The following is a 26,131-nucleotide window of genomic DNA, read 5'->3' as shown; positions in this document are numbered from 1 at the left end:
AGGAAAAGTAGAACTCTCCATGGGACTGATGTTTGTACGGGGTATCATTTCACAAATTTAAAATGAGAACCAGCTCAAGATTAGCTCATAACAATGGTAAATCATTTGAACATTTGAATAATTCAAATCATTTGAATTTATATATCTTTAAAGAGTGCTTCAACTATTTCACGATACACAAACTTACAGGGAAAATTTAACACAAAAATATGATATTTTTCTATTTGAATTATTTATTCTTCCCCCAATGTTCCCCAGTTTTTCCTGGTCCATGAGCTAGATATTTCATATATAATCACGTCTCAAAAGAAATGCCACAAAAATTTAGAAAGAAGTCCCTCTAAATAAATATATACAGCTACAAGCAAATTAGCATGGAAAAGTGTATGAGTACTCTTTCCTAATCTCACTTCTTTTTTCTTTCTTTCTTTGCAAATCATCAAAATCATCATAATTTGGGACCAAGAAATTTATTTTTTAAAGAAAAGCAAAAGATTTCAATAAAAATTTCAGTCACACTTTGGCTTCAGAAATAAAACTCACATTATAAGCAATTTTCTTCTTATTCTGGTGGCAGAACAGGACAGGAACTGAAAGGCAAAATAATTCTAAAAACCGAATTTATATAGCTTCTTTGTAACTACAAATTGCTTATTCTAATTTCCAGTGAACCCTCCATAATGAGACCTTTCACCTGCAATATCTGTTCACAATGCAAAGCTAACAAAAGCAATTGTTTGAAGGATGGGGGCCTAAATTCTTCCAATAAATTTTTGTACTTTTAGTTTCATTCATGTTTTCATCTTTGTATCATAAAGAGGTTCAAAATCTAGCAACAAAAAAAAAAAACAGCAGTAAAAGAGAACAAATGCACACAAAATGGTCATTTCTGCATACCATAACAATAGATGCTACACTTAACTGTATATTGATAACTTCCAACCACCCCAGCAAAAATTAAAAGCATAAGCAATCCGGAAGAAAGTAATTGTGTTGCAGGCAAAAGTCAAGCAGAATTGAGCAGAAAGTATTGAAGGTTGCCTTTTGAGTTATATCAGTTTTATAGAAACCAGTTCTTTGCTTGAAAAAAATGTAGGGTTCTTAACTGAAAATACCCTTCATCCTCCTCACATGGATACTCCTTATGTGAACACACCTTGGATATTTTTTGAGTTTTCCATGTTCTTTTCATTTTCTTAATGAAAAGCCTACAGTGAGTTATGGGATTCTCTCTTCTGAGAGGCAACTACCATCTGTAGAACACCACTAAGAGCTGAAGAAACACTCTCATTCCTCTTTCTCCCCTAACATAGGTGACTGCACTACAGACAACTGGGGGAAAAAGCGACAACATTCAGGATCTTCAGAATAAGTGGAATTATTATTCTGCTTAACTTGCAAAGAAGGCAAGAAAAGGTAAGGATCGCTGCTTTCCAGTCTTCATTTTCACCTGTGAAGGAGCAGGGAAAATTTTTGGACTTGTATTCAAGATCTAAATACTTATCTTTTAAATTGCACAGTCCTCTGAAAAATTGAACAATATTTTTCTGTAATGTAAGAAAAAATAAGTTATTCAAAGATAACCATTAAAATTTTACTGAAATCCCTTTGCTGACATAGATAATTTCACTGCATTCTGTTCTCTTTTTTTCAATGTTGATTGTAAAACTTTTGTCTGACTCTTTATGTACGATGATGAAGACTCCTGATTACAGGATTTAAGGATTTAAGGATTTAAGCATGGCTCTGTTGTAACCCTAACAGAAAAGTGTTTGTGATTTCCCCCACAACACAGGGTACATTTCAATTCTATGGCTTAGTTCACTGGGTGATCAAAGACTTGCCTATGAGACAACACAACACAGTGGCCAGTAAAAAAATCACACAACCCATCACAGCATCCCTCACTTTGGTAGAGGGCAGGGAAAGCAGCTGAAAGGTTTCTGCTGCCCACGGCCATCAGGCCTGCCTGAGGTGTTTCTGTATGGCATCACATAAGGCTGTGCTTTGCAGGCATGTAATCACAGACTTGTCTCCTCACACTGGTGAAGAACACAAAAGCTCTTGTTTTGAACTCAAGCTGTCCCCAGAAGCCAAGACAGAAAATGGATGTTTTTCCTTAATGCCCACCAAATATTTATTGACTACCCGGTTTTAAGCAAAAGCTGCATCAAACATTAAAGGCAATGGGATTATACAGACAGAGATGTACTATAACACACTGTTCTCAATAGTTTTCATATGAAATGTAAAGCCTATGCTTCAGTCTAAATCCAAGCCCAGCTCACAGAACTAGTAGATGTTTGTGTGTCTTTACATGTGCACATACACACGCGTATGGTGGGATCCCCACACGCATTTTGGTTGGGTTATTTTGAATTTATGTAGGTTGGCAGGTAGAATGTGTTTATGTGTAGGAGGGAATATAGATGGACGGGTATTTGCAGATGTGTGTGCAAGTACGTGTGGGTACATGCTTGTAACACTGTGTGGAGGTTCATGTGTCTGTGGAGGGATGTAGAGTTACATGTGTGTAGGTGAGACAGAAATTATATGTAGGTTTGTGTGTGTGAGGGGCTTTGTATGCACAGACGTGTAGTTGCATGTATGTGGAGTGTGTGGGGGAGATGTGCAGAGGCCTGTGTCCAGCTAGGGGTTCGTAGTGCAGCACGCAGAAAGTAAGTCTGCATGTGTAGGTGTGGGTATCGCAGGAAGGTGCAAAGGTGTGTGTGTGGATAGGAAAGTACAGGGTTGTCTGTGCTGTTGTGACTGCAGGTAAGAAGATGGCAGGGGTGTGGGGGGGTGTGTGCCAATGCACACACAACATAATAGAAGCATATGTAAGACAGCATTTAACAGAACATGTATTTTCAATACAGAAGTCCATTTTCAAATAAACACTTTTGACAGAACTTAATACTATCTTATATGGACTTACACTTAAGGCTAATTTAGAGTTTGCTGTAATTTTTGTGACTTTTACATTATCACAATTAAAGAATTAAATATGCATTTGGAGAAACAATGAGTACACATGGCTGATTATTCTGAGATTATCCCCTGACACTGATTTATATGATTTCAAAAGGAAACTGTGAGGAGTCAAGTTCTTTGAGAGTCTTTATAGCCCTGGTGGTTAGTTTCATGTCTTGTATTAGCCTTGGATTTATTCAGAAAGGAGATTCTCTGTATTTTTTTACACTAATGTTATTTTATAACGCAGCATTTTACAATGTACTACCATGTTCAAATGAGGACTGTCTTCTGAGAAGCTGTAAGTTTGTGCCTTCTAGTTTGATTTAGCAGACTGCCATCTATCATGTAACTGAGATCTTACCATAAATCAGCTGAAGTTTTTATTCTCTGTAACATTCACTACACTGAAAGAGAGTAGGTTTAGACTGTGCATTAGGAATAAATTCTTTACTATGGGGGTGGTGAGACACTGGAACAGGTTGCCCAGTTGTAGATGCCTCGTCCCTGGAAGTGTTCAAATTGTATGGGGCTTTAAGTCACCTGCTCTAATAGAATAGTCAACAGCAGGGTGGTTGGAATTAGGTGGTTTTTAAGGTCCCTCCCAACCCAAACTATTCTGATTATATGAAAAGCAGTATCATATTTAAAAACACCAAAATCACCCATTCAAAGTCCTCCCTGTTCATAAAGAAACTACAGTACTTCAGCACAGATTTTAAAAAAAAGATCTTATCTGTGTACTCAAAAAAAAAAAAAAAAGGCCTGGCCAACGTTGAGGCACTGTTCTCAAGGCCAATAGTTTTAAAGGAGAAAAAAGTCCCAGCATCTGAAACCAGAAATCCATTTCTGAAAATATAGATGTAAATCACTCAGCATGATATAAGAGGTGAACATGGGAACCATACTGTTCAGCAGCTAATTTTACTTGTATTGCTTTGTTAAGTACGAAAACATACACATCTGAACCAAAATGTGCAAGGAAATATTGACCTGAGTGACAAAGCAGAAAATCCGCTCTATCCTACTTTCAGTTGTCAGGCAGTTCCTGTTAAGTACTGAGGACAAGGACAGGATGTTTACCACAGAATACACGTAGCCACTTTAACTAGGGTTACTTCACATCATTACCTTCACGAACTCTAGGTACAAAAATACCTCCTCTGCCAGAAATGCAGTGCTGCGAAACCGCCACAAACTACACAAACTCCAACAGCTCTCTAATAAAGACAGGAGAATGGGACACTGTTTTAGACATGTTCCACCTAGAGATACTCAGGAGCCATTCTTCTCTTCCTGTGTTGATTTTCTCACTACTGAGCAGCGGCAAGTATTGCAAAATGAATACTGGTCTCTTACTATATTTTGCCTTGTATTGAGGGTCATGGCTCTTGTATCCTGACTTTGAGCAAAGACTTAATGTTTGTAACATTCAGAAGAGTTTTTTGGATGATGAACAAGGGAATGAAGCAATGAAACAGCCATAAAGCAATTTTGGTGGGGGTAAAAAAAGAAAAAAAAGAGAGAGATAAGAAGTTAATAATATTCCAGACCTTCTTACTCAATAATAAAGATGAAAAGGGCAGAGAAATATCACTTCTCCCTTTTGCAAATGTTGTTTCCCCAGACAACTATTTTTGAGGTTGTTTGTGAGGTGGATCCCCAGCTTTAGGGGAAAGAAGAAGTACATTCACCAGGAATACAAATAAATGCTCTGTCTTCTTGGTAGAACGCTCCTCTCCTTCAGCCCATGCATGCGCATTTATGATTAGCGTTAACAGATGAATTATTTACAGTGAAGAGTAACAGATTTACCAGTACAATAAGAATATCACTAGATAATACTGCAGCTTCGTTCACATGGAAGGCAGGTGGTAACGGCACATGCAGAGAAATTTTTTCATCAGACAGTGAAAGTGCTATCTAATGCAAGACATGAATTTTTACACTGCAACATAAACTGCTCTCTTTCACAAAGTCTTTACTCCCTAATCTAAGTTTACACCCAAACATTGTGGAGAAGAATTCTTTTTTTCTCATCACTCTGGTACACACCGTGTAGTTTCTGACACACTTACCTTTGTTGCAGAAGAACCTAAAGCTTGTCTGAAGATGCTCCTCAGTCATAAAAGAAAATCAGATTTTTGTACTATGGACTACAGAGAAGACTTATTGTTGACCCCACTTGAAACCCATGCAATTATGACTACTGAGGCACTGCTCAGGTACACTTTTGATGCAAAAGGCCAGACCATGTCAAACCAAGGATCCATGTCCTAGAACATCTTCTCTCCCTCTATGGGAGAGAAGTGGTCTATGGCAGTTATTTTGAAAGGAGTATTAAAAAATAAAAGGCAGTTTATAATGACATCTCCAGTACATTCTCACACCTATTAGCTGCCTGCAGCTGAAAAGCTTTCTGAGCTCAAGGTGGTTTCTTGTTTAATAGCTTCTGGAAATTCTGGCGACCCCTTAATGTGCAGACCTGGGACAAAAGGTACAACTTATTCTACTTTGTATCTTCGAAAATTGATAACAAAGAATGAAAGCATACAACTGGCCACATTACACTAGATCAAATGAACATTTAGCCCTGTGTCTAAAAATAGTCAAAATCAGGTTCATATATGGCACTTCTCCTTAAGTCTTCACCTTCACATTGTTTTCAGTCTCAAAAACTTCCTGAGGTGAATGCATTCTCAGTAACACTCAACGGATTTTTCCTTCAGAACCTTGACCAAAGCTTCACTTGAAACTACATTTTAGCACACAACATTCCCAACATCCCTTGGCGACAGCAAAGTTTCAGCCTCTGTTGCCAGATGTGTCAAGACTCATCTCCTGCTTGGTAGGAGATGATTTCTAACAGCTTTATTTGATGCCTCTCCAATATTCTGAGCCTAGAATGAACAACACAACTTCACACGTTTCTTTAAAGAGTGAAATGTGAAACAAAAATTATCTTCCTGACAGAAAAAAAGAAATTCAAAGAAGTGGATATGTGGCCAATGTAATTTTGATAGTATAATTACAGAAACCATACCTCTAAGTTGCTTTTGCAAATGAAATATTCACAGATATCATGTTCTCAAAAAAAAGAAGTGTGTATAAAAGAAAACCACACAACTATTGCTGTGTCCTTTACAGCACTTCACTAAAACTAGAGGAGGGGGTGGGTATCTTTGTGTGATCTAAAGTGAAAATGAGATTAACTTCTGTTTCAGTATGAGAGGAAAACCTTATAACTAAATCCCCGACAAAGAGCCAAAAAATACATTTAAATACAGATACAGAAAACACACTGTACAGGATCCTGGTGACATCCATACTTCTCAAGAGCAAGGCATATCTCAAAGCCCATAATGATTCAAATATGGCGCAATAACACTGAAAACTTGAATGTAATAAAATATCAAGTAATTTTTAGTGTAAAAAACAAAACAAAACCAAACAAAAAAACATCTCCCCCCACCTTGGTTTGATTCCTGGCACCACTGGTTGAACAAGGAACCACAAGCACAGCATATTTACAGCAAGCTTTCCCAATTGCATTCCAAGAGCCAAGAACCTTTTCTGTAAACTGAGGCTTCAATCTACCCCACACACTACACATTTCAGCTACACGCATTTAATAAAGCTTCACCTTCACATTTTTATTTTTCTCGTTACATTGTTTATATTACTCTGCATTAATTTCCTCTTTGTAAAATCCCCTAAACTGCTCATAAAACTGCCATAAAAAGAAGTAAAATGATCCAGCTTGGAGATCAAGGAAGAGAAGTGGGACAATTTTTCACTGGAGATGCAAAGAACAGAAAGAAGAATAATGGATCACTGATTGCTGTACAAGCCCTGTCAGAAGATAAAATTTTTTCAACCCAGAATTTTTCCCAAAATGGTACATGATAGCGTCTAGGAGAAGACAATCATATTTTAGAAGGCATTTCTGAGCATACAAATGCAGTTTATGCGTGATCCTCATGAAAGTATAGCAGGAAGAGGAAAACCATAGACAAGCAAATTCTGGTAAGTATTACAGGTTTGAAAATCTAGTCAGACATCCTGAGTTGTCTCGACAGCCACAATGGTGTATTCCTATGAACCCTGACTCTAAGACAGAATCACTCACATGGAAAATGAGGTAAGGTGTTAGTAAACAACATTTTGAAAAGTAACTGCCACAATCAAAAAAAAATTAAAAAGGGAAAAATCTTAAAACTTAGATTTATTATAGAGGAATAAATATGCAGGCCACAGAGAAGTGCGTTCAAACAGCTGTTCCATATAGGTATTATCCTTAAATAGCTATTTTCATAAATCTTCTTGAGTTAAAAAAAAAAAGAAAGAAGAAAGTTAAAAAGCTTAGGCTGATGACAAGCCCACTTGGCAGGAGCTACTATAAATATTGCAAAGTTTCCATTTCTTTCTCTTAAAAAAAAGCACAAATATAGTCCTTTTATGTTCCCATTTAAGTAATCACTTCCAGGTTCCATACAGATCCATCCACATGAGTAAGACTTAAAGTCTGCTATTATGAGCAGAAAGGATAAAACTGCCCTTTGGCAGAAGTATTATTTTCATGTAGTTAAGTCTTTTGGATTTCTACCACTTCCCTTGTTGGCTTCCATTCTTCCACCCATCCCTACTTGCATACCAGACATTTAACCTGCACTGCCAAGCAACCTCCCTCCCTGTTTATCCCCTGGAAATGTTCTATCTTCTGCCCAGAAGGGAAGCTACACCCACTGGAGCTCTACCTATGCTGCTCTGGATTAGCTGATTCCCTTGGCTGGCAAGTCACCATAAGTATTTCATGGGAACATTTAAAATTATACCCCAGAAAACTGTTAGTCATAATACGGTAACTGAAAACTCATCATAGAACACAAATCATACAATCTGAACCACAGGAGACACTCAAGAGCCAATAATCATCAAAATAAATTACTATCAAAGCTCCAGATTCTGCCTCTGTACTGACTTACACTAAATTAGGCCGTTGGATTCCCGAACTGTAACAGTTTTGCAGAAAACAAAGCTAACATTAAAAAACTTAACAAGAGTTCACTCCAGATTTGTAGATGTTAATTTCAAAACAAATGACGTTGCTCACCTCCACTTTTGAATAAGCAGTGGAATATATTCTGAGGAGACCTTAGTTTTGGCAAAGCTACTTCATAAAACTGGGTTGCTAGGAAGTAGCCCTAGTGGAGTATCAAAAATAACTAGATTCTTCAGACAAAATATTTTCTGAGAATCACAGGAGAGACAACTGGGAGAGTAACAGGGCAACACACAGAACACTTGAGATGTTTATACAGAAACATCAGAAGTAAGGACAATAGGAAGAACATTAAACTCTTCAGAATCAACAAAAAATTGCCATTAAATCCACGTCACAAAGACTGAGGATTAATCACAAAGCCAGAATTGGTGTGGAGGGGTGAAATGAAGTCAGTGATGAAATGGTACAGGGTTGAAGAAAAATAGAGAAGGTCTTATATTGTTAATCAAGAACACATACACTTGCTCTGAAGTTCAGGAAGAGTTGAGAAGCAGATTACTGAGTATCTCTGAGAAATATAAAGTGGGAAAACAGTGAGGTTCAATCACACGTTCTTGAAAATCTGCTATAGATCACTTATCAGAGACAGGAATGCATTATGCTTACCCCTTAAGTAACTAGAAGCAGCATCCGGAATAAAAAAGATGATAGTGGGGGGCCTTCACTGAGAAATCCATGGGTGAGGAGGAAAACAGACAAAAAAAAATATACAGAGAATCCAACACAATTTTTGAGGATATTTCTTACATGATGTTGACTTAAATCTGAGTAAAAGTGAGGTAAGTCAAGAAACAGAAGTCAAACTAGTGTCATAAAAAGACAAATTCTTTATTCTGTGGAGGCAAAGAAACAAGATTGACAGATATATTCATTAAAAAAAATAATTTAAAAAACACCAAACTGACCCCCCAAAATTGATACAATAGTTGTATTCAGAAACACATACAACAACATTCTAAGGATACTGGTAAGTGTCTGGTGATGAAAATCTTGAACAAAAGGAAGACAGAATTTGTCCCAAAATGGAAGAAACAAGAAGCACACAATGGGACCAATGCAGCTGTGTAAGGGCCTCTTCATAATCAGGAAATATAAAAGGAATATATTTTAAAGTCAAGAAATAAGGGCCTGTGATGAATGATTAGTCATAGTATAGAGGAATTACATAAACACATATGGGTAAAATCAGAAAGGCCAAAGCATACAATGAGTTAGAGTCAGCATGGATACAAAAAGACAGTAAAAACATGTTCTTTATAAATGGTATGTTTAAAGAAAATATAAAAATTAAGGTCCTTAGTTAAGTGGGAAAGAAAACAAACATAAGAATAAAGAGGCAGAAGTTGCTTTCTCAAACAGTAGATTTCTTAATCCGTTTTTAAAAACTAATTGTGACCTGTGTTTTTAACTAAGGAATATGATCAAAAGCTTGAATAAGCAAATGCTATACAAATTGAAGTTACTTTCAGGTCATCTACCATGCTCTATCCCACCAGATTCTTTCTTAAGGGTCCATCAGATGTGGGCAGTGTTCCCAGGTTCCCACCTCATACAATGGATATATCCTCACAAGGCAGGACCGTGTGTGTGCGTACAAGGTGAGAAGACCAGCAGCTGCATGTTTCCAGGGTTATGGGGCTGTCAGAAGGAATGTCTGAGTGGCAGTCATGCAATACATCTTTAGGAGCACAGCTTCTGACCTTCTCTTCAAAACAGGCAACTGGAACATAAGCAGGAAGGTAAGTTATGTGGACCAACAGCAAACTGAAAAACTGTCTGCCCAAAGAGTAATTCTGTCTGCTGCAGACACTAGAAGGGTAGGCTGTAAATGCTTAACACTTAAAACCCAATGAAATTTTGCTAAGCCATCATACTGGGGTATCTGGGTGGATTCTTTTGCTCTACTAGATGTTTATGAGAACTGGAAATAATTATTCCACTGTTAAGTTCTTGTCCAACTTTGGGCACCACTGAAAGAGCTATGATCACCTGACAGCTCCAAAAGCAAACGGGAGACATGAGTCTTAAAAAAAATGCAGGACCAGGTTTAGGCATAAAAAAGATGTAGGTAAGCATTTGTCCAATGTACAAAAGGTTGCTATAAGGAAGACAAGAGAGCATATATTTTAATTTCTGCTATATGAAAAAGAAGGTGAAATCAACATAATTTGCAACCTGGAGGATTTGGGTTAGAAACCAGGAGAGGATATGCTATTCTGAGGACAGGTGAGCAAAGGAACACACAGTTTCTTCACTGGAGATTCTCAGGGCTTGCTTTGAAGCACATGAAGACTGATAAGAACATGAGCCTGAACAGCATCACTTCTTGTCTGTTTTAAACTTTCATTTTTCCTAAACCTTTAATAACTTCTTTGTAGTTTTTATCCTACAACTAAATTTCTGTGAAGAACTGATGATATTTTTTAAATTTTATTTTAAAAGAAGACATTTAAGTTCCTAATATTTTTAAAGTTCCGTCCTAGAAAATTCCTAGATAATTATTACGCCAACCTTCTCCTTTCCAGGTACAAGCTTGAAAAAAATTAAACAGCTACCTATGTTTTTCTTGAAATTGGTGGAAGACAAAGATATAGGTAAAACTTTCTGGACACAAAGTAGCCATCTCATGGGCAAGGGAAAACGCAGGAAAAGGAAGGTAACAGACAACAGCAGGGCTGAACTACGGATAATCTGAGGGACCTGTGGAACTTACAGGTCTGAGTTACCATTCCCCAGGTCCTGGAGAAAACCACTCTCACAGATCACTTTCATTCAAGGGACATAAGCAAAGCAATCAATAAAAGGGTCTTTGTGCTGCCTGAAGTGACATGAAGCACTTCAAAACAGTAAGAACAACCTGGAATATCTCCTTCTTATGTTTGAAGACAGTGACCTTCTTCTATAGACTTTCCTGGTTTACCATGCTTGAATTCGCCTGTAATAGGTGTTAAAGAGGTGCTGTCAAGAGGTGTCTTTTCCAATAAGTAATAATCTGTTGTCTCTTCCATTCTCTCTCCCTACCCAAAAGAGCAAAAGTAATATGCATTTGTCGGCTGTAGACACCCGCTGAGCATGGATTAGGCCTGAAGTCTTACTGGCAGGAGATGAAAGTAAATTCCGGTCACAGTCCAGAGGCTGATTTAATCTGGGAGAAGAGAGTGGAGCTAAATGAGCACATTAATTCCAGAACTTAGTTTTCTCTGTTCATCTTTGCAGTAGAAAAGAGGTGAAGCTGGAAGACGATGGGTGAATATACTGCAAAAAAAGCTTGAGCACATGAATCAATTTTCAGAAAAAGCATTCAGTCTTAAACTGCAGGCTTGCACACACTGGAGGAAAGTGAAAACACCACTAAGTGTCTTATCTTAAAATCCGAAGGTGGAATATTGGTGTCTTCAAAGCAAAATTTCTCCACCATCAAATAAAATGATAGACCAAGATAATGCAACCAGTAATAGTGCAACAGAAATTAAACAACTGTGACTGTATTCTATATAAGTGGTTATAAATTTGCAACATTGAGTTATATAACCAAATAGGAAAATAATAATGTCTAAAGGTACTTAACCTGCCCTTCCACTAATAAGCATCACTCTGGTGTTTTGGTTCCCTCCCAAAAAAACTTCTAAACCTTGAAAAAATTAACTTTCACTACCATAGCAAAAATTCTGTGATTATTACAGAGGCATTATCCCCAAAGAAAGTAAATTGAACCTGAGTCTGTTTAAGTCCTATCCTATCTTCCTGTTAACAGAAGTTGTCTTTTAACAGGACTAGTCTATCAACACTATCTGTTTTGTACATCAGATTCCTTCACAATCTAGATAAGATGTCTATATTTTCCATACTAACAATAAAATACAACAGCAATTGTAAAAAAAAAATTCTGTGTTTCTGCTATGCTGCTACTTAACCTTAGGAAACTTCCAAACATGAAGAAATCCATACGCTTTTTGTGCTCCCAAGCACATTTTCTTCATGTCTAATTGATCAATGGGTGGTCCAGCTACATGATAGCACATTCCACAACAGTCTGGTGGAGAGACAGAACAGGAAGCCCATGACCAGACACCTACCGTTCACTGTTTTTTATACAATTAATTTCTCGCAGTATGCTGACATACCTCTTACAATGTTTTCCAATAGTTTTCTTTGGAAACCAGTGGGGTTTTTTAAAAGGACATGGATCTCAATCTGAAAAGACTTCACTGAAGCAGATCTGTTTCTAAGAAATGCAGATTGAAATACAAATCTTCCATGAATTTGAGGACAGGAAACCTTCCCCTCCTCAAAAAACTTATTCTCATACGATGAGCTGCCCACATTCATCCACTTTAAAATTACTGCCAGTAGAAGAATTTCAGTACAGATCTAATTCATCATTAAGAAAATGTTCAGTAGGAAAATTATACTATTCACCCAGAAGGGAGGGGTGTCCATAAATGTGTGGGTGTTACATGGAAGTAATCATTATGCTTTGCTCTGTTTCAAGTTACTGGCTTTTAGCCCAGATTTTCTACCCACCTAATTTGTCAAAGTGGCTAATTATCTCACTGTCATGAGCACTTAATAAACATTAGAATAGTTGTTTTCTGCAGAGTGGGTAATTCTGAAATGATGACATACTCTCTTTCCTCCCCCAAGATGAATCCATTACTTATCATTTTGTCTGCTTACATCTGATAGCACCATGTAGTTCAAACTACAAGTTTCCAAACCACAGAGTCTGTGCTAGACAGTTTAAAGGCACAATTCCCTTCTTAACCAAAAAATTAACTCTGCAGACTGGCTATGCATTGCAAACATAAGCAGAGTTCGGGTTTTTTTAAGTCATCTCTATATTTACTGTCCATACATTTGTAGATGTCTCATCAATGTGGTGAAGATGAAGGTTACTAAGCTACTACCATTACAGTAGTTATGCCATAAAAGAATGATGCCAGTGTAAGAACATACACAAGAAATCCAACCTTAAGCCCCCACTTTCTTCAGACTCTGTCCAGTTCTAAAACCATGTACAACCACATTACTGCTGTCATCAGGCAGAGATGCTGCTGCACATGGCCACCAGTGCTAAAGTTGTGCCTCACCTCTAACACTCAGGCTTGTCTAGCCTTGGCTTCTGTAGCCCCTCAAAGCTGGGCAGCGGCTGAAGCCGATTATGTCTTACCAGAAATAATTCCACTCTCTGAAGCAAAGAGCTAGTGAAGACATGCGTTTTTTCCACTTCTGATGATGAACAGCTGAAACTTAGGTTTATAGGTGAACTGTGGAATCCCAAGGCCCGTGGGAGAGAAAACACATCCCAGTCACTAGCAGAACATCTTGGGGAAAAAGACAACCTTATTCCCTTTGCTCACAAGCAAATCAATCTACTTGGGCCTGGGAACCAGTTAACAAGGGATACAGCAGGAGAAAAAGAGGGAATAAGACTTAGTTTTCTATCTACCTCCTTCCAGAAACTCATTCACCTCTAAGCAAAAGGTTTAACAGGATAGCAATTTTTTCATGCTTATTATGACAAGTCCAAATGAAATTCCAATTACCTCATTTCCATGTCAAATACTCCTGACCTACAGGGGAAAGAGGCCAGTTGTCCTCCTACCCACCCCAGAACAAGATGAGGCTCCCTCTTTTCTTTTTCTTCTTTTTATTTAGGCAATTTCTGTGTTTACACATTCAGCCAAAGATAAGCCAGAGACGGTTTCTTCTCCCAAAACTGACTTATTTTATTGCATGGGATCACAACAGCGACTGAGAAAACACAGTTAACAAAAAATCCTGGAGCCTTAATTCAAACACATCATGATAAACGTTACCAGCAAGATATTATCTTTTATTGCTGAACAATTACAACCAGATATATCCCAATATTACTCAGAGTGGCCCTCTGTGGCTCAGAGTTCCTTTGATGTTGATGGAGACCTGCTTTTCAATTAAATCATAAGAAGAGAAACACAGATATTTCCATTGCAACTCCCAAGTTAATATCTCATAAATAGTACACAAGCTCTCTTAAATGTGGAACAGATGAGCTTTAAAATAATGTCATGATCGAATATCAAAATAATAATAAAAATAATGATATCATTGAATCTTTCAGTCAAATTGAGAACTAATGTTGACTTATCACCTGTCATTCTCCATTAATGAAAACTGCATATGGATACTAAGATTGTGCATGTGATGGGGAAAGAAGTATTCTTTAATGACAGAACTCTTATAAAAATCTAATGACCATTCAGATCTGTAAATCCTTAAAGAGCAAGTTGACAAGAAAAAATAAATCAATGCACCAACTTTTTAAAATGTCAGAACTTAAGAACAGGTTGTTTAAATCTTCTCATTTTGATACTAATTATGGTTTATTCTGAGCAACTTCGTAAGAGGCATCACTGCATTCCAGGGTTATTGCCTTAATGATTTCCAAGCCAATCTGCTCAGTTTATTTTCCTGCTCTGTAAACTTGAATTGGAACCCAATCATAAAACTGAAGTACTTCCTCCCTGTATAAAAATCAAGAATGAAGACGAGCAAAATGCTGACATAGTGACAGAAAATCTATCACCGCCATCAGCATAGCAGATATTGTAATTGTTGCCTTGTCAGGAAGCCAGATGAAAGATGAACCATAAGGAAGATAAAATCACCTCAGGTGGATGACAGAATTACAAGTGTAGGGTGTAATTGCTTGAGGAAGAAAGAACCATCCCTGATACTAAGCTTCCAGGAGCTAAGATGGCAGAGGAGTTAAATCATTACATGATCAATCAGATCAGTCCATCTTGCATACAAACAAGACTCTGCCATATAAACTCCCAGGACCAAATTGAATATAAACTACTAATAATTTGCTACTTTTGCTACAGGAAGAAAAGACTGAATGTCTTTTCTCTGAAGCTGAAGATAAAGCTTTGAAAATACTGAAAAAACAATATCTAATCTGTCTCACTCATGCTTGTTTGGAGAAAACTTTCTGATCTGTAAATGAGTTATGAACTGGAATATCCTGCTGTCAGATGTGTACCAAACACCTATAACAGTACAAAGGGGAATAACCAAGAAAAGAATATCAACAGTGGTCCTCACAATTAGCCTTGTACTACTCGTACTTCAGACTTTCAAAAATGAAAGCCCACATGACAATCCAGGCTTGCGCATTCATGAGTAGAAACAGAGGTCACTGTTTCTTAGAGGAATTTTAAGGTAATGTTTGCAATATGCTCTTGGACTCAACCTGTGATTTCTAATAGTAAATTAGCTCATACTGTGTTGAGATAGTGTGTAGTTGTCCTCACAGCATTTGGAGCTGATAAAGCCCTGATACAGACCAACAACCCTCTATGGCCTGGGCCAGAATGCATCTCTATCAAATACAATAGATATATCTAGTGAGAGAAAATGCGTAAGAGGTGTATTTACTTCTATTTAAATTTCCAGATAGTATAAGTACAAAGAATGCAGCCAATCTGCATACAAAAAGACTTTGGAATCTGTAATTTACTCAGCTCGTCCCTGATTTGATACTTGGAAAGTCTGTCTTTGAACAAATTTTTTCAAACTTTAAGCAAGTTAGAAACTTACTTCAAACTTTTAGAAACAGCAGGACACAAGGTTTTTCTAAATTACTATTAAAAATATGATCAACCACAGAAGTTCTATTATAATTTGTTGAAATATACTATTTTGCTAGAAAGATGGAATAATCCAACAGTGATTAGCTTGCATTTTCTCTTCACTTTTTAAGGTTCTCTTATAAATTTTTATCTGGTATGTTACTGCCTGAAAGTAACTTCAAATAGGTGAAAGCTGACAGCAACAGTGGAGTTTTCTCTGCCAGGAGTATACATTAAAAAATGAAAAATTCTGCAAGCACGCTATGTTGTTTAAAAATGAGACTCTAAGGCACCACAAGAAGAAACCTTTTATAAATCAAGGGCACACTGTATACAGTAATTCACTTACAGTCCTGAAGAGAGAGATTGTTAAAATCTACTGCTCCATTTTTGGCATGAACTGCAAACAGGCAAGATAGTTTACAAATACAGATTATAAGCAGTGTTGCTAAAGCTGCCATTCTTGTGATCTCAAGCAAACTCTGAAACAAGTTGCTTCCTTTCTGAAAAGCTTAAACGTGTTTCCTCCCCCCACACACCATTAGTCTGGACAGTTGAATCATTCTCACAGCAGATAAATCTTTCCGACTGCTGATTATTCTGACGGGGAGAAAGAAAGGCACTTTGTGTGACAGGGTCCCTTTTGTTTTATTGCAGGCACAACAATCTGTTTTCCATTGAACAGGGGTTTTAGTTCTCCCTCCACAACATTTTTCTTTAATTATGATAAAAGACAGTAACTTAATCAGGCATAAATCCTGTTCAAGCAAACACATGAAAATAAAGGGGTTAACTTTGGAGGCAAAAAGCTAGACATGTGACTTCTCAATTACAACTGTAGATTATAAACCACTAAAGCACTGACAAGTGAAAATTTGTTTTTTCCTCAGATTTGCACTAGTATCACTACAGAAATTAATTAGAGAAACCCACAAACATGTTTATTTTGTTTAACAAGCTTGCCTACAATATAGCTATTCAGTTTTAAAATTATCTTGACTTTCTAATAGCATAACCATATGTACAGCTGCTCCCAGAAAAGAGCACTTTCTTTGTAGCATGCTATTTCAGAAACTCTGGAGACCAGCACCTCAATACGCCAAATAAGTTGGTTACGAATTAGGATGTTGGGACTGATACCAAGAGGGAAAGGGACTGCCTTCATTGCTTGTCTGACACATGTAATACAGATGTATGTGAAGACTAGGACCAGCATCCTCAGAGTACACTCAGTTTTGTCCCCACTGCCAAGTCCAAGAACTGGCACAGCAAACTGCAGCTTTAACTTGGTTTACTTGTTGGAAGCAAAATTCATCTGCACAGCTAAACTGCAACAGACTGGTCTCTACCAAAACAGAAACCACCATCAGCTACTTCACAAGATGCACATAGGCTGCCTGTATTTTAACCCACTCCAAAGAAGCAGGTTGAAGCAGGAGTCCACCTCCACTCATGTTCTCAAGAAATGGAATATTGCAATAGGCCAAATGACTCACCTCTCAGGATTCTGAAAATATTGGAGAGGGTGAACATGGTTTCAGCAGAGCAAAGTGAGAGGATACACCAACAGACTCGGTGTGCAAGGGAGCCTAGATGTAGGGACAGGTAAACAGGAGATATAAAAAGACATGGAGTGATAGTATGACAAACTAGGGAGTTACGACATTTTCAGGAGGAAGGCACAAGGTGTTATACACAAGGAGGAGACAGCAAGGGAAAGAAATTTGAGAGCTGAAATTTGGAAGTCAGTGGAAACACGTATAGGGTGTACCAAATATATTCTAACTGAACAGGCATTGGATCTTTCTGAGCAGAAAAGGACAGAGACGGTTTGATGGCCCTGAGGACCAATGAAACAGCAGTGGTCATGTCCATGTATCTGCAACTTCTCTTCTGACCCCCAAAGAGGCTGACCACATCAAAGCTAAGCCTGGGAACATGCCTTGCTACATACTCCTCCTCCACATCATACTACTGCACCACCACAGTTAGACCCACGGACCAAAACCATGGCAGAAAACATGCTCCCCAGGAAACTGCAGACTGATGTCCAAGCTTCAAACAGATCTTCTCTACTTTATGGTAAGAATGTAGCCCAAACTGCTGGAGTTCAAAGCTGGTGGATGCTGGGGAAAGAAAACAGGGACAAAAACTCACCATTGAGGATAACCTAAGGGCACAGGGTGTTCCCTAAATATGGAGGAATGGGAGGATCAGACACAAAGGCCTTGGTGGACAGAATAAGTGGATTGCACAGGTTTATGCACCAAGGACAATGGGCAGACCCTGCAAAATACACAAGCACTTCATACCTCCTGTAAGTAGCAGTAACTGCTGCTACCAATGACTAAGTCCACCATCATCACACTGAGATTCTATTTTGAGTCTCTCACGTCTGGTTTGTAGCTGGTGGCTTCTTTGTTTAACTAGCACTGAGACAGTTTCTGAGACTTCAATCTCACTATAAAAGGTTTAGTTGTTTACTTAAAGACATTTCTGAATAAAACATTCCACATTCAAATTATAAATGTCAAAAGGAGCATAAACCCCTTGGTTGGGAGTGGGGGGCTTTGGTGGTTTTTTTTTGGTTTTTATTTGTTTGGTGCTTTTTGTGTGTTGGGGGTTTTTCCGTTTGGTTGGTTGGTTGGTTGGGTTTTGGGGTTTTTTTTGTTGGTTGGTTGGTTTGGGTTTTTTTCCCTGACCAGTCTGGAGTGCATTATTTCAGGCAGCGTGGAACTGCCTCCGGCTATAGTTACAGAGTAGACTTTAAATGAAAGCTGGTGATGGTCTGCATAATATTTGGTGCACCTGGGGAAAAATATATCCAAGCAATAGCCAGATCTGTGGCCACCAAACTTGTTGAGGACTCACTTGTATTACTTTCAATGGAATCCTTGAACAGACTGACAGACAGTTGCTGCATTTAAGCAGGCTTCTTACCTTTGAAATACATGAACAAAAATTAGCAAAAGAAATATCACACAATATTTAGGATATCACACAATGTGATCAAATTTGCTACACAGTCACTCCCATAGTATCTATTGTCAATATGACTTTTACAATTACAATTTAGGTTTACGAACATCACACATGTAATTAGTTTTACCGTATTAGGCATTTAGTACCTTTAGAAATGGGAACATGTATTTAGGGTTTTCATATCTTAATATAAATCTAGTCTATTAAAAAGTCCTATACAGACTTACTAGAGCACACCTGTGAGTTTTTTCAGCACAAGCATTTGTGATAAAGCATATCAGCTTTGCAATAACTCAACATCCAAATGCTGGACTTTTTGGGTGTGTGATGTTGTACAGAATCAAGAACAGAATCAGCATGCTTCCTTATCAGGAAAGCAGAGACTTTAAAATACCAACAGTCTTTGTTTATATGGAAAGATTAATATATAAACTAATGCACATTCCTACGCTTCCATGCAGTCCCAACTTCACCCTGTTCATATTAGTGTGTTCCTGCCCCTAACAATTTAATTATTTGAGGCACTGGGGAAGTTTCAGTTAGTACCAACTAAATCTGAACCATTTCAAGTACAGTACACTATCTATTTTTTCTTTCCTGGAATAAAATAAAATATGACAGCCACTTCAAATACATCCAGAGCTAAATTACAATTTATGTTTTCCCTCCCTCCTACATGTTGAAAGAGCTCTCTTTGTAAAAGAACTCTACTAAAGAAAGTGTCTGTTGCACAAATGCATTTAGTTACCTTCCTAATCCTGAGATAATTAAAATCTGCTAAGGTAATAAATCTGAAAACAGTTTATTGGAGAAATGCTCTCTGCATTCTGAACAGCATCTACAAAGTTTCCATTGACATGCACAGGCTTTTTTTGCTAATCAAGTAAAAGTACTTCTTCTCAACAAGAGCAAAGTAGAATTGCTCATGGAACCACAATTTATGCACTAGAGCACAGCAGCCTCAAGCCACGTCAAAAAGCATCCTCAGCACATCATCAGCACTGCCCTGCTCTTTAGCCACACGCTCCTTGGAGTAATTGCTTTCTGAAAGAGCTCAGACTATAAATCACCTCTGACAAATTGACTTTCATTTTGTCTCCCAAAGTAATAAGACCAGAGATGCCACTTAAAATTACATTAAAGAGATTATTTCTTTTTCCCCAGGGAAAACATTGCCTGGACTATGCCAAATGCAGTATACAAGCCACCCTTTCCTACTTTCTGATAGGCAATTTATTTTACATCCATAGGCAACCCAAGCTGAAACAGAGGAAAATTGCAATGGACACAGGAAGAAGTGGGCCAGTAACCTTTCTGCTGTGAAAACCATCACAAAAGCCCACTAAAAACATGCTAAAGTTTCACGGGACAAGTGCAAAAATGAAAGTCATAATTATTTCTGAAGAAACTTGATGCAGCCGCAGGTCTGTTCTGAGATCATCCTAATGAATGTAATTTTCCAAAATACAGAATGTTGGGAATGAAAAAACTCCTAACTCTACCATCTACACTGTTAACTGAAACACATCTTTAGTCCCATAAATTAACAATGCATAATGACAATACAAAATTCTAAGCAAGATTATTTCTTTCAAATTTCAGTTCTAATTTACAAAAATTTGTACACACTATTAAATTTATGAAAATCTTTTCAGACCAATCCATCTCAAAGTACATTATCCATTTATATACAGCCATAGCGATTTACAGAAGCCTAAAATAAGACAAGCGGGCACTTAAAATCTTGGTTCATTTTTTTCAAAGTGACACTGCTTTACCAATTAATATTTTTCAAGGTAAGGGAGATGCAGGGCTAGATATCACAGTGAGAAGTAGAACTACTTTTTCCACCTCTGTTCAGTAAACTCGCATTACAGAATCATGGATGAAGGTTTTGCTGCTGAGCAGAATTCCATGAGTCTTTTTCTTCATTTATTATGTGGCAGAACACACTGTGTTCAGTATATGCTTGGTCCAAAATGCAAAGCACCAACTTACTGCTCCTGCTCTTTAGTCTCCTTTACTTTCAGAGTCTGTCAGTAGAAAAAGAATTAGTATATTGGCTACTTACATAAAAGTGATATTACACAGTCCAGAAGTGTGAAGTTAGAAAAAGTGAGGAGATGGCAAATGATATCTCACTAGGCTAACAAAGCATTATCAGATTAACACATCAAAGACATGGAAAACTCAGATTTCACCCTCTCTTACCCATGAGTAGAAACTGTTTCACACATACGATATGATTTTGTCTTTTATGGGAATGCTGTAGAAAATACTTAGCAGAAACACTGCAGAAATGATGAGAGCTTCCAAGTGAGGGTGACCATTTTCTTTGCTTGCTTTACCACCTTGCTTTACCTCTCAGTTTTGCCTAAAGGCTAGACACCAGACAGGCAGCTTAATCAGTGGCACAACAGCCAACAAGCTGATGAAGCTACTTTCTGAGACTTATCCCTGATCAAATCCATCAACAATGAACAACTGGATATTTGTACTTGAAACGTCACCACACCAGACAAGATGCACAAAAAATAGTGTTTACAGTAGACAGATGAAATGCTGGATTTAAAGCAAAAGGGAGCAATGGCTAAAACCAGCAAGCTTGAACCAAAAATTGCTGAACATTCATTCTCAAGAATAATCAGGAAGGAAATGTTCTTGAACATCCCGATTATTTTTAATTCTCCCATCCTACTACTTACATATTACTGTAACTGTTTCTGAAAAAAGAACTGTCCAGTATTAAGTCTGTTTTGCTGTTTCTTAATAAAAATTTCTATCTGCTGCCTTTTCAAATCCTTGGTCAACTGGGAAAGAAATATTACAATTACATTAATCTGGTATTACCCTTATTTGTTGAGAAATTGCTGGATTAGAAGCAAAGAAAGTTTGGTTGGGGGTTTTTTACTGCCTTAATGATTCATTTGGCAGAAGAAAGAAGCCTTGATTGTTGGCAGTGAGAAACACACTTAGAAATCTCTGACTGGGCCAAAAAAGTCAATTCTAGTGCAATAATGGAAAACATAAACGCATTGTTCAAAAAAAGGCAACCAAAGAAAAAAGACCCAAACAAGCCCCACTTACTTAGAGAGTGAATCACATTATCTTCTCTTTTAGAAATTCTTTAAACCAGCTTAAAAATGAAGACTAACCAATATGCTATCTAAGCCCAGAAAATATGGTTGGGGGGTTCTGTGGGTTTGGGGTATTTTGTTGGGGTTTTTTTTCCCATTGTATTTCTTTTTCCTGAAAATTTTGTGCTTTCATTTTAATGTGTATTGCCTGTTCCTTCTCTGTCCATAGTCTGCTTGGAAAATCACACTCTTACGGTTGCACAGGTAATATTGCAAAAAACAAATGCAGTACTTGCACCCCAAATCCATAGCTGTGATAAAACAGTTATCATTTAGAGTCTTAGAAAGTTTACAACTGCTGCCTGCAACCCCACACGGTTACATGGCAGTAAAACTACCATGAACAAAGTCAATTTCCCATAGTTTACAAAAGCTGTGAAAAGATGTGAAATTGGGAGGTCAAGTTACTATCTAAGGAGAAACACCCAAGAGATAGAGGCTGGGGACAGTAATTTTTTATCTGCGTGATCTTACCAATATCGTACATGTGCCAGCTACATGTGTTGAGCTGTACAACCTCTTGCTCACCCACATGGATACTCTCTCTCTCCTGCAATCCTGCAGACAAAAGTAATGCTTAAAATTTTGCTAGGACACCATCATCCAACAGAAGCACCCACATCCATGAAGAAAGTGATGAGGCTGAGAGAAAATAAAAAGTCACCATCCCCCACAGCCAGCCTCCAAAAATGTCTTCTCTACCTTCAGACATGTACAGCAATTACAAGTTGATTTCATTACATACATGATGAAGTATTTGTATCACGTTGGCATGTCCTCTCAATTATGAACAATGTGGAGGTAAAAATATTCTTATGATCTTCCATGCTTACATGGAAAAATGTGATAGGTAGACACGGTTAGAAAAAAGCAGTTTGATATTTTGAAAAGAAGAATCTGCAAAATTAAGAAAAAAAAAAATTCTAAAGCTGCAAATACTCTGTGTGCAAAAATCTTATTGAAGCTTTTACAATGACAGAATCTCTACTTAAAATAAAAAGTTACATCATGAAAGAAAATAATTTTTGCCAAGTACCTAGTTTTGTGCCACCAAAAAAAAAAAATTATGTAGATGAACACTGTATGGAAAAACAGCACACATTGTTATCACAAAATAGGTTCAAAATCAGGTTGATGATTTTATTTAAGAAAAGATCTTAATATATCATGGTTTATCATGAATATATCATGATGTCCATGGCACTTCAGTTTCAATAAAAGTTTTCAACGTAATTTAAAATTATTGTATACGTAGATGATCATAAATATGTTTTTACCTCCACTTCAGAGAGCATTTAAAACAAAGACACAAATGTTTGTACACCATCATATATACATTATTATATCATATATACATATATATGACATATACTATTATATATACATTTTGTATACTATCAAGTTTCCAGATCAGACTTCAACTCCTATATCCCAAGAATACTGAGTTGTTCACTTTTCAGTTGATACTGGCAACTGCCTGCAAGCTGCAGGAGTTTTATAAATCCCTTTTCCCAGACCCATTCTCAAATAGCTTGCAAGCCGTAATAGAGTTTTCCAGGAATGTACCTTCTAACTCCATTTCCTGTTGTATTTAAAATCCTGCCAAAGGAACATTTCAAAGCAGAATGCAGGATATAAGTGTATGACAGAAATTTTGCTGGTGGTTTCCAAAATCATAGGAGTCATACTAATTTAAAAATGAGATGTGAAATTCTTTATTAAAGAAACATGGACTGTGATATTCAAGTGGGTCTAAGAATTAATACTAACAGCATTGCAGCCCCTACAGATTTGTTTTTAATTTACATAAGAGTTTGTTAATGAAATAAAGCACAAATGTTCCCGATCCTGTTTTCTTCCCATCACTTTGCCCCCTCTAATATTTGGAGTGAAACAAGTTTTGAAGAAACCTCCTTTAAAACACTGCTTTCTGCAGGCTTTGGGCAGAGCTGTATTTGGCTGGCCCTCTAATCCACAACTTATTCCCTGTAATAACAACAACTTGTAGCAACAACACCACAGTGCACCAGTCTGCCTTGTTCATGTGGTCCATTAAAGAAGCAGCTCAGAGAACACCTGAAAACTGTATTTCAGTGGCATCATTTGATGAATTACCTGAAGATATCTGAAGATATCTATTCACAGGGAAGATGTGTTAGCCATTCTCCTCCAACAGCAGCTGCCTTCTTAGAAATGCCATAATCACTCTACATGAAAAGATAGCAAGCTTTTGGCCACACATCAGCAGCGAGCAGTACCTGTGCCTGGTGCACAGCTGCCAGCAACAGCTTCTGAAACCACGACATTTTGTCTCAACGTGGCAATGTAGGTGCAGAGCTCAACCCTGCAACAGGCTGGAGACTCCTTATCACATAAAATGAATAAACATGTGGATTTATACAGCAAGGAAAGTAAAATCCTAAGTCCTTGTATAACCAATACAATTTCCTTCTGAAACCCTCAAACTTACAGTGAGAAGGAACACGAATGGGTTGTATTTGGAAAACGTTTTTCCAAGTGATCATGAGCAGAAAGTTGCATTCAGATATTGGATTCACTGAGACAATACTGAAAGTAAGAAAAACAGAGTGCAGCAAATGAGTGAACGCAAGAAACTGTTCTGTTACAGAGGAACAGACACAGAGCAGAGTCTTCAAAGTATACAAAAATAGAACAAAAAATTACATGGGCTGACATGAACCTCTTGACTAATTTTTGAAAGCACTAAACTTGACAGAATTGAGTACCCTGACTGTCTTAGCTAGTAAGAAAATATTCAAAAATACACTTAAGCCATCCTGATTTGTTTTCTGCTTTCCATAGTGTTCTAATTTACACAGAAATACATGCTCTTCCTAGGATGGTTAACTATGCTTCCCTATTCAGCGAAAAGCACCTGTAGAAACTTTTAATTCTGAACTTAGGCTGAAGTTTGGTTGCAACCCTTTGGAATGATTGGCATTAAATGCGGCCTTTTTAGTAGTAAATAAAAATGCTTTAATTTTTAATTTTTTTTAATTTGGTTTTGGTTATTTTTGTTGTTTTGTTTTGCTTTATGCTAGCTGTAGCCTGTATTTGAGGAACAAGTATTAAAAAAAGGAATAATTTGCTAGGGAAAAAATCCCCAGGATGAAAGAATTGAATGCAGATGTCAAATCAAAGGTAACACCTCTATTGTAATCATAGGTCAATGCTAGTTCTTCTAATTTTCCTATGAAAAGTATGTTTTGAATAATGCTACTCATGGCTTCTTTTAAAGAGACATTTATTTCTGACAGCTGTTTTCATTTTACATACAGGAATATTAAAGTCTTTTATTATTAAGAGAACGCATAATTACAAAAAAAATTAACATTTGCTTTCAGATGGTCCCCAGATTTCCCCCATCCATCCCCATCATCTCTACTACCATGCTATTCTCATGTAAGAGGCAAATAAATACTATACCGTATAATTTTAAGATAGTTTGAGTTTAAATTATACTAACTTGAAAGCATGTCTTTTTTAAAAAAAAAAAAGTTATTTTAATCCTGCTGCAATTCTGTTTTTCTTTAGACTTAGAATTGATTAAAACAAAACAATGCTCTGTCCAACTGCATTCTTTTCATGGTTTTCCCATCCTTCCATCATCATCCTAAAATACCATACCCTTATAATACGGAATTCTTTAATCAGTTCTGACATGCATCTAACTTTTTACTTGGCCCAGCCCCAGCAAACATAGTTGTGCTCTACTACACATAATTTCTCTCCATAACTTGTTTTTCTTTGGGTAACATACTTCATTTCAAAACTCTAGGCTTCTGTAAGGGTTAAATTAGAGGTTGAATAACTAATGCATAAGCAGAATTCTGATTTCATTCAGAAATACTGCTCTCATTCAATCTGAGTTTTGGCCAAATCAGCTGCAAAACCAAGCTTTAGTCTGCCTCATCAGTTGCTAGAGCCTATTATTGAAATCTTCATTGTTTTACATAACGAGTATGTTCCAGGACCAATTATTTTTCAGGATCATCAACTCTTATTTGGTACTTAACAAAAAATACTACAAAATAAATAGATAAAATATAGGTCTAAATATTACTTCTGCTACAAGTATCATCATTTGAGAAATCAGCTCAACACCACCAGTAGAAAACATACATAATTTTCCAGTACCACACCACTGACAAATCAAAAGATACACATATTTTTCTTATAATACTAATGTATCTTGGAGTCACTGAATCACTAAAGTAGGAAAAGACCTTCAAGGTCACTGAGTCCAACTGTTAACCCATCACTGCCAAGCCCACTACTAAACTATGTCCCTAAGTGCCACATCTACATGTCTTTTAAATACCTCCAGAGATGATGGC

At 37.2% G+C, this 26,131-nt stretch overlaps 1 protein-coding gene across 2 annotated transcripts in view; it reads right to left on the bottom strand.

Annotated features, from left to right (window-relative positions):
• Nucleotides 1–26,131, bottom strand: part of ROR2 (receptor tyrosine kinase like orphan receptor 2) — a 144,045-nt gene that overhangs the window by 92,947 nt on the left and 24,967 nt on the right. The window contains exon 1 of one of the 2 annotated variants that reach the window (XM_010399985.4): nucleotides 22,248–22,323. The exons of the other annotated variant lie outside the window; for it this stretch is intronic. Within the exon in view, the coding sequence (XP_010398287.2) occupies nucleotides 22,248–22,260 (13 nt within the window). The 5' untranslated portion in view covers nucleotides 22,261–22,323. Of the gene's footprint in view, nucleotides 1–22,247; nucleotides 22,324–26,131 lie in introns of those variants that run through there. 2 annotated transcript variants of the gene reach the window in all.

This window comes from Corvus cornix, chromosome Z, assembly GCF_000738735.6.
Source record: "Corvus cornix cornix isolate S_Up_H32 chromosome Z, ASM73873v5, whole genome shotgun sequence".
Lineage (NCBI taxonomy): Eukaryota > Metazoa > Chordata > Aves > Passeriformes > Corvidae > Corvus > Corvus cornix.
Note: the sequence above shows the minus strand (reverse complement) of the source record. Positions and strands in the feature narration are given on the sequence as shown.